This window comes from Poromitra crassiceps (genome assembly GCF_964638095.1).
Source record: "Poromitra crassiceps genome assembly, chromosome: 8".
Classification (NCBI taxonomy): Eukaryota; Metazoa; Chordata; class Actinopteri; order Beryciformes; family Melamphaidae; genus Poromitra; species Poromitra crassiceps.
The window spans coordinates 45,849,262-45,862,739 of record NC_139629.1 but is presented as its reverse complement, the minus strand read 5'-3'; the positions used below and the strand labels follow the sequence as shown (position 1 = coordinate 45,862,739).

The 13,478-nt window shown below is 45.0% G+C and overlaps 2 protein-coding genes across 2 annotated transcripts in view; both read left to right on the top strand.

Moving 5' to 3' along the window:
• cttnbp2nlb (CTTNBP2 N-terminal like b) overlaps positions 1–4,581 on the top strand; it is a 28,566-nt gene extending 23,985 nt beyond the window's left edge. The window contains 2 exon segments of the mRNA XM_083641672.1: positions 1,866–2,746; positions 2,748–4,581. Of these exon segments, the coding sequence (XP_083497798.1) occupies positions 1,866–2,746; positions 2,748–3,141 (1,275 nt within the window). The 3' untranslated portion in view covers positions 3,142–4,581.
• Positions 4,582–5,638: 1,057 nt separating this feature from the next.
• Positions 5,639–13,015, top strand: capza1b (capping actin protein of muscle Z-line subunit alpha 1b). The gene is made up of 10 exons (XM_083641484.1): positions 5,639–5,687; positions 7,148–7,211; positions 7,303–7,354; positions 8,091–8,154; positions 8,233–8,439; positions 9,557–9,636; positions 9,847–9,925; positions 10,070–10,141; positions 10,326–10,388; positions 11,038–13,015. The coding sequence occupies exons 1-10, from the start codon at positions 5,649–5,651 to the stop codon at positions 11,176–11,178; spliced, it is 861 nt and encodes a 286-aa protein (XP_083497610.1). The 5' UTR covers positions 5,639–5,648; the 3' UTR covers positions 11,179–13,015.
• The last annotated feature ends 463 nt before the right edge of the window (positions 13,016–13,478 follow it).

Genomic DNA, 13,478 nt, shown 5'->3' with positions numbered 1-13,478 from the left:
CAAACAAAGTGTTGAGAAGAGACGCTTTTATTTCTGTCGCCAAAGACGCCATATCTGTCGAGAGACGGTTTCAAAAGTGTCGAGCGACGAAGCATAAATTAAGACAGATATATGTGTGCGCTCATCAGATTTGCGTGTGCAGCTGTAAATGACGAGTTGTCTTGAACTGAGCTGTCTAGCGTCAGCTCCATTGTGTAACTCAGTAGGGTGGTGGGCTTGGCCTGCTCAAGTACACACACACACACGCACACACACACACACACGCAAGCACACACACACACACACACACACACGCACGCACGCACGCACGCACACACACACACACACACACACACACACACAGACACACACACACACACACACACACACACACACAGACACACACACACACACGCACGCACACACACACACGCACGCACGCACGCACGCACGCACGCACACACACACACACACACACACACACACACACACACACACACACACACACTCAGGGCTGTTCCATAGGAAGCAGAGGAGGAAGAGGCCATTGTTTAGTTGACCAGCAGCCATGGGGCTTTATGGGGACAGGAAAGCCTGAGATAATGACTGTCCATGACTAACCCAAGGTCAGCACACGTGCACGCACACACACACACACACACACACACACACACATACGCACGCGCACACACACGCACACACACACGCACGCACGCACACGCAAGTGCACACACACACACACACACACACACATTCACAAGGCACTCTACAAACTTCACACAGGGGCCTTATGTAAGAAAGGTTCTCTGAGTGTCTCCTGGCTTTCCTGCCTCTGTTGTGTTGAGTACAGTAACGTCTTTTACACTGGATTGTATTTCCTCGCCTCCCGTTTCCTCTCAGTAACTCATCAAAGCGTTTTAGTGCTAAACTCACCCTCCAGTGACCTTCTGCCAACATGCCTTCCAAGCCAATCATTCATTTTACAAGTCGAAACAGGACTAACAACTTATTCCTGTTCACTGAAACAGACACAGCAGATGATTCCCTATGACTCTCATTTTGTATCTACCGTACTTTATTGGAAAGTATAAACCGCATCACAATGTTGTTTAAAATAACGTGCGGGGAGACGACGCCTGCATCACGCACGTGCAGTTTAATGCAGCAGAGCAAACAGGACGGGGAAGAACTGAGATAAAGAGAAAAAGTCTAAAACACATGTTTGATGCTTTCATATCTCATTCATTAACAACACTTTCACTAACGTTAGTTTCTGAGACCTCATTTACCCGTCGGGCCACAGAATAAAAACTATTACAGCTTGAGTTCACCCAAAACTAGCAGCTCGTGCAAAAACACTGCAAAAATAATTTTGAAGGCCTTAAAATATGCACCCTTTACAACGTTTTGTACGCTTTCAAACACAAAACATGCTTGATATAGTACATGCAGACCACTTGTACAACCAAATTAAGCAGTGTTCTTTTGCCTCCTTGTGGTCAAAGTCTGAAGCTATTTGAATCACAAATGCTCTGATCGCTCTGATGCATGGATCTCTCTCTCTCTCTCTCTCTCTCTCCCTCTCTCTGTCTCTCTCTCTCTGTCTCTGTCTCTCTCTCTCTGTGTGTGTCTCTCCCTCTCTCTCTCTCTATCTGTCTCTCCCTCTCTCTCTCTCTCTCTCTCTCTGTGTGTCTCTCCCTCTCTCTCTCTCTATCTGTGTCTCTCCCTCTCTCTCTCCCTCTCTCTCTCTGTGTCTCTCCCTCTCTCTCTCTCTCTCTCTCTCTCTCTGTGTCTCTCCCTCCCTCTCTCTCTCTCTCTCTCTCTCTCTCTCGCTCTCGCTCTCTGTCTCTCTCTGTGTCTCTCTCTCTCTCTGTCTCTCTCTGTAGTTGGAGGCGGAGCGCGCAGCACTGCGGAGGCTAGAGAAAGAGCAGGAGCAGGTGGTGGGCCAGGCGGAGGCGTCTCTGAGCCAGCAGCAGCAGCTCTCCTCGGCTCTGACTCTGGAGCTCCAGAAGGCCAGCAGCCAGGCGGCGGAGGACGCCCAGGAGGTCTCCCACCTCCGCAGCAGGCTCCAGCAGGAGAGCGACGCACTGGAGAGCCTGCGGGGGGCGCTGGAGGGCGAGAGGGGCAGGGCGGCCCGGCTGGAGGCCACGGCCGAGAGGCAGCTGGCCGAGTTGGACACGGAGCGGGAGCAGATGAAAGCCCGGATCAGGAGAGAGCAGGAGAGGAGCGGGATGCTGGAGAGACAGCTGGAGGAGCTGAGGAAGAGGCTGGGGGGAGGTGGAGGGGGGAAAGAAGGAGTAAAGGAGGCGGTGAAAGCGTCTCCTCCCAAGATGGTGTCGGTGTCCACCTCTGTCCAGACTGAGCCCGACGGCAAGATTAGTGTCACCCCCAAAACCACCTCCATATCCAAGGTCAATGGCCACCACGCCCTCAAAGACACCGAATGTCAACAGGAAGGCAGAGGAGCAGAGAATGGAGGGGTGGTAGAGAACGGGGGAGGAGCGGCGTTGCATTCCCCTCTCCACCCTCATCCTCAGTCTCCCTCCAGCACGGCCTCCTCTTCCCTCTCCTCTTCCCCCATCTCCTCCCCCGTGCTGGCCAAGCGTCTGGTCAGCCCGGGCTTCCACCAGTCCTCCTACCAGGCCGGGGTCAACCAGCGCTTCCAGGCGGCCAGGCACAAGTTCCAGAGCCAGGCCGAGCTGGAGCAACAGGCGCCTCTGTCCCCCAGGGAGCTCTCGCCCACCACCACCCCCACGCCCCCCGCCGCCCGAGAACAGCACAGCCAAGCAGCTGGCGCGCAACACCGTCACTCAGGTGCTCTCCCGGTTCACCAACCAGCAGGCCGGCGTCAAACTAGCCCCGATTAGCAGCTCTCCGTTTGGGACGGACTACCGCAACCTGGCGGCTTCCCCTCCCGGGGGGAGGTCTCCTTCTTCTGGGCCGCTCTCCCCGGGCATCCGCTCCCCGCTCACGCCTCGCTCGGAGAGGAGCCATCCTCCGCCGATCCCTCCCAAGAAGCCGGGGATGAGTCCCACTCCGGGCTCCCCGGTGCCCTCCGGCCGGGCCAGCGTCTTCCCAGAGCTGACGGGGAACTGTGGGCACAGCAGCAACGGGCAGGACGGGGCCAAGGAGCCCGACATGCTATTATCGTCCAGCAGCTAACAGCCAGGCCCGTATATAGACTAACACGTAAATGGGGTCGGCCCAAAATCAACAGCTACTGTGATATACCCTCAGATACCTATAGCCCTAAAATCACTTTGATAGCACTAATAAATAATCAAACTAAACACTTCAAAGCTGGATTGGTTCAAACGGATGCATTTACAAAGTTTATGTTTTACCCCTACCTCCACTACCTGACATTGACAAACAATCGGAAAAACGAACACTGTCTATTTGAAGTAAAACATAGTATATTATGGATTATTTTATTGGATTTAATAATGCCTTCTATTAACTTCCTTTTGTTTCTTTTATAAACATTGTTTCTTGTTGTTGTTTTTAGCCATTTGAAAGTGAGAAGATGTATCTCCGTTAATATCGACAATATCTTCGACCCCATCATTGGAAACCATATCAAAAGAAGAGAGACCAAGCTAAAGGCCTGTGAGATTTGAAGGGAATGTAAATCAAGATTTTATAGTACAGCACTCCTTTCCGAATCCCTTGATGCTCAAACACTAGCCTATATCTGAGGAACTGCCAGTCCTCTCAGAAGCACTGTATATAGAGGAGGAAAAACACGGAAGTAGATTATAGCGGATGTAGGTGTGTAGCTAACACTATTTCACAGTAAAATAGTAGTTTTTACCTGTTGGCGGTTTTCCCAGTGAATCCTTATGCAGTTATGACCAATACATTTTACAGCATAGTTTGAATCAAATCATTTACAAATGAGGCTCATTTAGTGTGAGACTGCACAAGCTCACATGCATTGTACTGCCCCCCCCCCCCCCCCCCCATCCCACACACACACACACACACTTGTGTATTCACTGAACTTTGTATTGACAAGGGAGAGTACACCGTGCACTACATTACTGTAAGACGATCTGTCTCGAGGTCTAGGAAGAGAATGTATTCAGGGAAGTCAAATTTCTGCTTCATCCAAACCAAAAGGAACCAAAGTGTACTGTTTATGTGATAATTGGTTTGGGCCTGAGTCTGTTCACAGTAAACATTTGTATTCCTAGAAAAACAGGATGGGGACTAAAAGGTTTGAATCTTACTACTGTCATTTTTGTTTCTATCACGATATTTGCGTCCTGTTTAGCAGTGCTTTGTTCATTGTCAGATTTGCTGTTTTAGGCATAATGGGTTTCTCTGTTTAATTACCTGGCTTTAAGACTACGTAAGTAGCAATTGATATTTTAGCCAGTCAATCATATTGGCCACACACACGCACGCGCACGCGCACACACACACGCACACACACACACACTACAAGTCTATGAGCAAATTCCTTCAGCTGTCCCTACTATTAACTATGCATATCATGAATCTGCAACATGCTTTCTTCAATAAATGTCCCATCATGCCTTAATGACATTGTGTGAAGGTTTTTCTATCAGCTGTTCAGCTGAGAGCCGACAATCTTCTGAATCCTCCATGTAAATGTGTGACAGCCTGTGTGTGTTGGGATGAAAGGAAAAGTTATACTGTACACTACTGTGACGTTAAGCCCCAAACATGATGAAATTAAAACGTTTCTGATGATGGACTCAAATTTGCACTTTCTACACCTCGTTAAATTCGAACTACTCTAATTGATGTGACTGCATGGTTTCAGATGTTTTAGGAAATATACAAACACTGGCAAGGGAGGAGGAGGAGTAATTTATATTAAGAACTCACTTAGGTGTACAGAAATTGAGCTGGAATATGATATACCGATTGAATATCTTTGCTTGAATCTCTGTCTATCCCCACGTATGCAATTTCATATACTGGTTAGTGCTGGTTACATATAACCCCCCTTCGCGTGACAATGCATTTTATGAAAACTTTGAAAAACTGCTTAAGTTTATCTACTCTATGACATTTTATTAGGAGTTACTCAAGAACTGACCCTTACCTCATTAGTTCCCTCAATCTTTCTCAATTAACTACTCACAAACTGACTATTAACTAATAGTTCCTTTGTTCCTCGTTAGTTCCCTACTCTAAATTTTGTATACAGTATTGTAAAGTGTTACCCAAAAGGGTAGAATGAAAACAAAGAATACGTCATATAACATATTAAGCACCCAGTTTCAAATGGGTTGTATACTTTATTCAGCACAGCACATGCTTTATGCAAATTTAATATCCTGAGTCTAGTCTAGTGATATTCTCACTCTCAGGTTACTCTCAGGCTGGCTTGAATCGCCCTGTAACGCCCAGCAAGAAACAATACACAAATTATAGGCAAGGTTTTGGCGCCCTCTGGCGTTGTAAATGATTAATTAGCTGTCTTTATTCTTGTGCTGCAGGAACATGCAGCTAACAGCAAATGCATTGTATGGCAGTTTGTGCTGTTTCCGCGGTACAAACATGACAGCTGTTTTTAGAAGACGTATATAATATGTATTACAATATTCATTCAATTGCCAATGTCTGACCGCACTGTTTGTGTCAGTCAGTCAGCTTGGGGCTGGAGAGAGTAGGTGGGGTCACAAAGAGCCAAGATGGCTGACTTTGAGGAGCCGCTGTCAGATGAAGAGAAGGTTTAAAGATTATTTTATTCTTTACTGAACACATTTTGTCTGCTTTGTAGAGAGCTATAAAGTGTTATAAATCCACTACAATGTACGAACAAGTTTTGGAAGGATAGTGCCTGCTTTCGGTCACGTATCGAACTTGTGTGTATGTGTGTTTTTAGCTATCGTTAGCTAACTTAACCACCAGGCTAGCTAATGCTAGCTATGCGTTTAGCTAATCTTAAACCAGAGACGCTTGCAGCACTGAAAACTTGCTACTCGGTTGTATTGGAAGCAAATTACTTTGCCTTTTCGCAAACGAGCTTTGTAATGCACGTGGCAGCCTGGAATAACCGCACTATTTGCTGGGTTGTTCTCATATGCGTTAGCTCTTAGCAGCTAACTAGCTTTGGATTTCTAGGTCAAACAGATTCAGTTGCAGCTCAGATGTGTTCGCAAACGCCACACATGGCTTGAGTGCAGGGTATGGGGTCGGTGCCTAGAATGTAGATGAAGCCTGATAGTGACACCCTCCTCAATACGAAGAGTAACGTTAGAGAGAGGCAACGCTCAAATGATTACTACTGACAGCCTTTCTGCAGACTATTATAAAAAACCTTCTTAAAATCTTTTTTAAGTCCATCAACAAAATAAATATTCTAATAGAGAAATGAAGTGCTGCAGTGTGATACAGCACATGTAAGATGGCTCAGTTTACAAAGTTAATTTCATGTCCAGTAACACACAATATCGTAAATGTAACCCAGGTTATTTTCTGATGCTACAAATTACAGATGTCCTCTAAACGCCTCACAGAGCTATTTACCAGCCTGCACTGAGGGAAATACGAGTTTGGTTATGTGCTGCATCACATGTAGTTTTAAATGAGGAAAACCACAACTTCTTTTAAGGGCACCGTGACCAGTTCAAAACAGGGAGCCAAACTGGCCGTGTGGCTAGTTAAAGTCCCTGCAAATCAAACATAAATATGTGTTTTTGAGTTTGTCACACCTCATCTCCAGAGTCTCCACCCTAGGAGCAATCTGGGAACCCAGAGTCTATTTCGGCACGTAAATAGACACTCTGGGACAGCCGTACCTTTTTTTGAGGCTTCCTGTACAGTGCAAATCTTCCGCCCGGGAGTTCCGCCTCCGCGCAGTGCCGCTCTGTTGTTGTTGAGTATGCTGTATGTGAGGCTGCAACGCATTTCTATAACTGCACCCATCGTGCATCATCTGCAGAGTCTCCACCCTAGGAATAGAGCGCCATGCGAGGTTTATAGTGTGTGTGTGTGTGTGTGTATATATATATACTGGATGACCAACAACTAGTTTTGTATATTGAAGAATAAAATGTATACATATATATCAGTACAGGGTGAGGCATTCGTTTGTAGTCTCACTACTACTTCTACTAATATATAGTACAGCAAATCAGATTTTAAGGATTGCTAAAGTAATAGATCAAACTTAATGTGGTTTCTGCAGGTCCGTATAGCGGCTAACTTTGTGACTCATGCCCCCCCGGGAGAGTTCAATGAAGTCTTCAATGGTAAGAGGAAGAAGCAGCTGTTTCTGGCATTGTGCCAATGATAACGACTGCACCCAAACACTGAATGAATGTTTTCTTTTTGTCTTGCCAGATGTGCGGCTCCTCCTCAACAATGACAACCTCCTCAGGGAGGGAGCATCACAGTGAGTAACATTCACTTCCCATTAAAGTCCCAGATTCAAGTATTTGTAAGATTTGCACTGTCCAAGAACAATCAGAGAGCACAGGTAGATTCCTTGCCTACCAACACAAGGGTTGCAGGTTCGCACCCTCGTGTTACCCCCCGGCTTGGTCTGGCGTCCATACAGGCAGGCACGATTGGCTGGTGTCTGCGGGTGGGAAGCCGGATTGGGGATACTGTATGTGTCCTGGTCGCGGGACTAGTGCCTCCTCTGGTCAGTTGGAGCGCCTGTTCGGGGTGGAAGGGAACTGGTGGGAATAGCGTGATCCTCCCACATGCTACGTCCTGCCGGTGAAGCTCCCCGCTGTCAGGTGAAAAGAAGCGGCTGGCAACTGCGCATGTGTCAGAGGAAGCATGGTGCTAGTCTCGGCTCTCCCCAGATCAGCAGAGGGTGGAGCAGCGACCAGGGCAGCAGGGGGAAGAATTGGCCAAATACAATTGGGGAGAAAATGGCAGGAAAATCAGAGAGAGAGAGGAAAAAAAAGGAACACTCAAGAGCCCCCATATTGATTGGATGGTCACAGAAAATAGTCACTATTAGCAGAACTGTTAGATAACTGTAATTTTGTTGGTGGCAAAGTACTCCATATTAGGGAATTGATATTTATTGCTGTTGTGTTTATATTTTCAAAGTGCTCAGTAGAAATGGCCACTCTGTTGCCATTCTATGAATCTTTCTGCTCAACACATTTCCCCAGCTCCTTTGCCCAGTACAACATGGATCAGTTCACCCCTGCCAAACTAGAGGGCTACGATGAGCCGGTATGTTTCATCCTTTCTTTGTTCTTATTTCTTGCGTAAGAGCTAGTGTGAGACTTGACCTACCCTCTCCCTCCCTAGGTTCTGATCACGGAGCATGGTGACTTGGGTCAGGGACGTTTCCTGGACCCCCGCAACCGCGTGTCGTTCCGCTTCGACCACCTAAGGAAGGAGGTGAGCGACGTGCAGCCATGTGAAGGAGAGACGGCCCTGCCAACCTGGAGAGATGCCTGCGATACTGCCCTGACTGCCTATGTCAAGGAGCACTACCCTAGTGGAGTGTGCACGGTAACATACAGTACACACACACACATACACAAAACAAGGACAGTGTGGTAATGTGCTGAATATAGACTAGAGGTGTCCCTGACAAAAAAATTACATAGTCGAATCTGATTGGTCAAGTCTTTTTTTTTATTTTTTTTTATCCATATTCTCCTTTGGCTTCCATTTTTCCCACACCAGACAAAAGAGTTGAAACACCCAATTAAACAATTTGCCTTCTTGACTCAGCATAAGAATAATCGAGAGCGAGAGAAGCGACACCCACACCTCAAATCGCAGCTCCTGACTGACCGGCCATTTAAAACACAATTGACTCAAGGAATACGTAACTCGTAAATACGTGTGTAATTCAGTCTGAACAGACATGTCATTAAAATGTCTCTGTAATCCGTAATTCGGAACAGATTTCTGTCATTCAAATTTCACTGTAATCAGTAGCCCATTTACACAGCCTGTGAAAGCCGCGATTGTTGCGGCGTCATTACGCTGTTTAAAGGTCCTTACACACCGAGCACGTTTTTTTCGTGTGATTAATTCGCACATCAATAATATTTTCCGAACCTATATCAGTCAATGCAACCGTGCATACCAACGGCGAAGTTTCGCTGAGCGTTATTGCGGTGTTTATTTTTTTGAACCACGGTCGATTTTTCAGAAATTCGCTTCTGACGTGTACACATCTGTGGCTGTGATTGACAGGTGGGTCAAAACTCGCATCGCAATTTCGTGCCGTATATTCGCATCGCTCTTGATGTGTAAGGACCTTAAAAGTCACAAGGACGGAATGGCGTGTCATTTTGTTACGCCTTTCGTTGCGCCAGTAGAGGTAGTATCAGCTCCAAATCTACGGGAAAAAAATCTAAAATATATATATTTTTCCCCCACGTTTTTATTTTTTGTTTTTGCTCCAAGTGAAATGTTTTATGGTCACTCACGATTCAGTAGGTGGCTGGTTGGCTTGGTTCCAGGCATAAAACTTGCTATATAAGGATTTTTTTGAAATGTCTATGGAGAAAATGAATGGGGAATTCTCTTCCAAGACTGGGAGCTGAGAAAAAGTGGGTGGTTACTGTTGGGCTCTATATGGACCACACTTTAGCATTTCCTTCCTGTGTTGCAGGTGTATGGGAAAACCGTTGATGGCCAGCAAACTATCATTGCCTGCATTGAGGGACATCAGTTTCAACCGAAAAACTTCTGGTACAATATTGCCCTGCTGTTTAATCTGAATCTACAAATAACCTAATATATTCATGTACTTACTACTGTCTGTATATCTATCATAAATGTTCCAAGTAACCTCTCTACTTTCTAGTCTTGGTGAAATTGAAATAATTGGTCACCCAGGGCCATAAACACTGCTGTGCTGCTGTTAGGTTGTCTGCTTGTAACTTCATTTCTCAAACACAGGAATGGTCGCTGTAGGTCAGAGTGGAAGCTTACCATTGGTCAGTCCACTTCTCAGGTGGTGGGAGTGTTGAAAATTCAGGTGAATTATTTTCAGTGTGCTTAGATGTATTCATATCAATACTGGTACTAATCATATACTAATACAATACTAATGATGTCAGGGGGAAATTTTGATTGTTCAAAATGACCAATTTACCAAATAAATGCCTCTTTCTGTCTCAAGGTGCACTATTATGAAGATGGGAATGTGCAGCTTGTTAGCCACAAGGAGATAGAAGAATCAATACCAGTGACTGTGAGTGGGATCTTTTTTTCTTGTGACACGTAAGCGTGGGAAAACACTTGGTGGAATGCCTTCAAACATGGATTAAATGTCAGGTTTACATAGTATTGGACCGGTTGTGTCAGCTCCGGTCATGTTCATGCATCAGTGCATGAGAAAAAAAAGGTGATTTTTGTGTGCGTGTGTTTTGAAACAGAACGAAAGCCAGACAGTCAAGGAATTTGTTGACATCATTGAGAACGCTGAAAATGATTACCAGGTAAGCTATCTTCCTTTGACAGTGAAAAGGGGACATTGAGGACAAAGAGATGGGGTGATTTTATTGGGATAAAAAGACACATTTTGTAAGTTTGTAGCGGTTCAAATGACAAAAAAGAGAGAGTATCTAAATGTTTTTGAAATGTCAGTCTGACATAGGGGTGTGCCATATGGTATAGTAATCAATATATCATTACAATTCATATTCATATCGTAAAAGAATCTTATCGTGATAATGGCAATATTCCGACTTGTTGAAAGCGGCTCCACAGCGGAGGAGTTAATTCCAAAAAGCGGGGGTGACTTCAATGTGTAGAAGTGGTTTGTTTACACAACAATCCATGGTAATATTTGAAGGCAAACTGTTACGTTTATGCTGACATATAAACTGTCACACTTACCGGTATTTTATTGCAATTGTATGTTCTTGAAATTAATAATACAATATTTTTATTATCGTCAAGAATATTGTTATCGCAGAAATATCCTGAAATATTGTGATATTATTTTAGGGCCATATCACCCACCCCTTGTCTTGACAGGTTGTAAAAACAAAACAAAAAAAAGTCACTAGATATGCATAAAGACGAATATTTAATCACATCTGTGTATACTAACCAAACTTGGTGCCTTCCTCTTTTTGCCCTCAGACCGCAATCAGTGAGAACTACCAGACCATGTCTGACACCACCTTCAAGGCGCTGCGTCGCCAGCTGCCTGTCACGCGCACTAAGATCGACTGGAATAAGATCCTTAGCTATAAGATCGGCAAGGAGATGCAGAACGCCTAGAGGAAGCGCAGGGACTGGCCAGAGACATGCCAACTCCACTGGGCCAAGAACCCACCTATACATGCGCAAAGCAGGGACTAACCAAAGCAAAACAAAGATATCAGTATGGGGCAAGGAATTAAAAACAAAAACAAAATAAGCAAAGCTGAGTATTTGCAGACTGTTAGGCACAAGTATCCGTCTTGTTTTAAGGAAGCCGTGGTTTGGAGAAGGTGGTTCCTTCTCGATCTATGTTACTAGAGAGTTGCATTGGGTCAACGTGCAGGGCTTTGCTTAGGACTGCTACATTAGGGCGTGGTCCACATAGCATTTTTTTTTTCCCCCTTGCAGAAAAGCGCTGGCAGGGCGCTGGGAAGTGCTTCATCAAAAAAAGAGTTCCCAGCTGTTTTCATGCCATTAACTACACAGCTGAGCTAACAAAGCTAACAACGTGTAGCCTACATTGATAAAAGCACAACACTCAACCAGCAACATTCAGTGGCTGAATGAGCTTTTCTGTCTCTGTTGTGATCGTTTCTGAGACATACAACTCGGGTAACCCAGGGTAACGAGTCTCGCTCCTATGCTTGGTTGCCTGAAAAGAAGCGCCGGAGACGACGCCAGCGCCTTTCTGAAAGGTTCCCAGATTTTCAACTAAAAGCGCTCGTAGCGGCTGCACCAAAAGGTCAGAGCAAAAATACACTGGGTGCAGGCAGTGCTGTTTATGCTCTCTCATTAGGAATAATTGAAAAAAGACACTAGCTCCCAGAAAAGAAAGTTATGGACACGCCCTTAGAGCGACAGATCTTTCTTTAGCCATATGAGGGATCACTGATCTGCCCGGGTTTGATTGCCAAAGGTTACACTTAAAAACAAGGTATTTCTTATTTTGGCCAAACTGGTGCTGATCTGTGATCAGCTAAAGGTGGAGATAGCATTTCAGAAGCCAGGGACAGGAACCAGGACCTTACAGGGCAGATGATAACGGCAATTGTAAGCACACCATCACATATCAGGGTTTGTTTTTAGACCGGAATATGGATGTTGTTGACACATCTGAATATTGTCAACAAATTCAGTGCACAATTATAGTGGAACTGTACATCAGTCCAATCAGGACATTGACAGGGATATTTCCAGCAGTCATCTGTCTTTGTAATTGCTCCTAAAATGATAGCATTGCAGAATTGAGGTGCAACTCAGTCATACTTTTGCTAATGAATGATCCTTAGTATAGCTCTGTTCCTGCACTGTAGACCTACTGTAATTGTGTGTCAATGTCTTTCAGGGTCAAGGGAATGTTTGTTTTCTGTTGTGCTCCTCTCATGTACTGTATGTCTCCGCCCATGAAAGCTAGTGCTACGATGACTGAAACACGCTAAAGCTCCACTGCTCCTCAATCCATAATGCCTTCTACTCTTACTTAGGCAACACCACCTCCATTGCTGTATAGCTTTTCCTTTGTGAAAGGAAAACATACTCATGTTAACCAAGATTTATTTGCCAAAATCTCTTTCCTATGGTAAAGAACTCCATACTCCCTCCATGTATGCAAATCTCTATTTTAATAAGCTGTTTTTTTTTGTTGATGAGGATGTCACACTCTTAACTGTAGCAAACTGCTTCTTGTGTATCAGTGGATGCCAAGTGAACACAAAGCAGTTTTTGCCATGTAAGGTGGAAGCCGGATTATCTATGTTACACGATTGCTTGATAGGCTGACTCTGGATCAGTTACATGTTAGCTAGATGTGCTGTGTTCACCCCTTACAAACTATACTATAACTGTGTCGATCAGTTATAAACTTAAGACTGTACTGCCCCATTCTGTTGTATGAATAAATGGATTGATCATCTTGGCTATAGACAAATTCTCCTTTCATGCAAACACACACAGGCTAAACGACAGCTAATTAATCATGTACAACGCCAGAGGGCGCCAAAGGCTTGTCTAATACTTTGTCAATACGAGGGATCAGTTAAATTGCGTTTTGCTAAATTCACTTCATTTTAAAAACTGCGACAATTCACGCAACTTTAACACGACATGCATATATTGTACATCAGACCCTTGAGCTGCTTCTGCTCTCACTCAGAATCTCACGATATAAGCGATGTGATCTATAGTTATTGAGATTAACGTTTGTTTACTGCTGCTGTTCCGGGTGGCATATCCGGTGGTCCGACGGTGTCGTGATGTCACGCTGATTGGGCGTTGCAGGTCAAGAATTTGGATTGGGCGTGAGTCAAGCCAGCCAAAGAGAGCTAGAATATCACTACCAGTAGAGGGTAGGAAATTTGGTTAAAAATAAAAGCATAAAG

What these genes read in the sequence shown, in the direction of transcription:
- capza1b (XM_083641484.1), top strand. Translation starts at nt 5,649, where the DNA reads ATGGCTGACTTTGAGGAGCCGCTGTCAGATGAAGAGAAG. An exon ending in TAGAGGGCTACGATGAGCCG is followed by an intron (nt 8,155 to 8,232) that starts GTATGTTTCATC and finishes CTCCCTCCCTAG; the next exon opens with GTTCTGATCACGGAGCATGG. An exon ending in ACGCTGAAAATGATTACCAG is followed by an intron (nt 10,389 to 11,037) that starts GTAAGCTATCTT and finishes TTTTGCCCTCAG; the next exon opens with ACCGCAATCAGTGAGAACTA.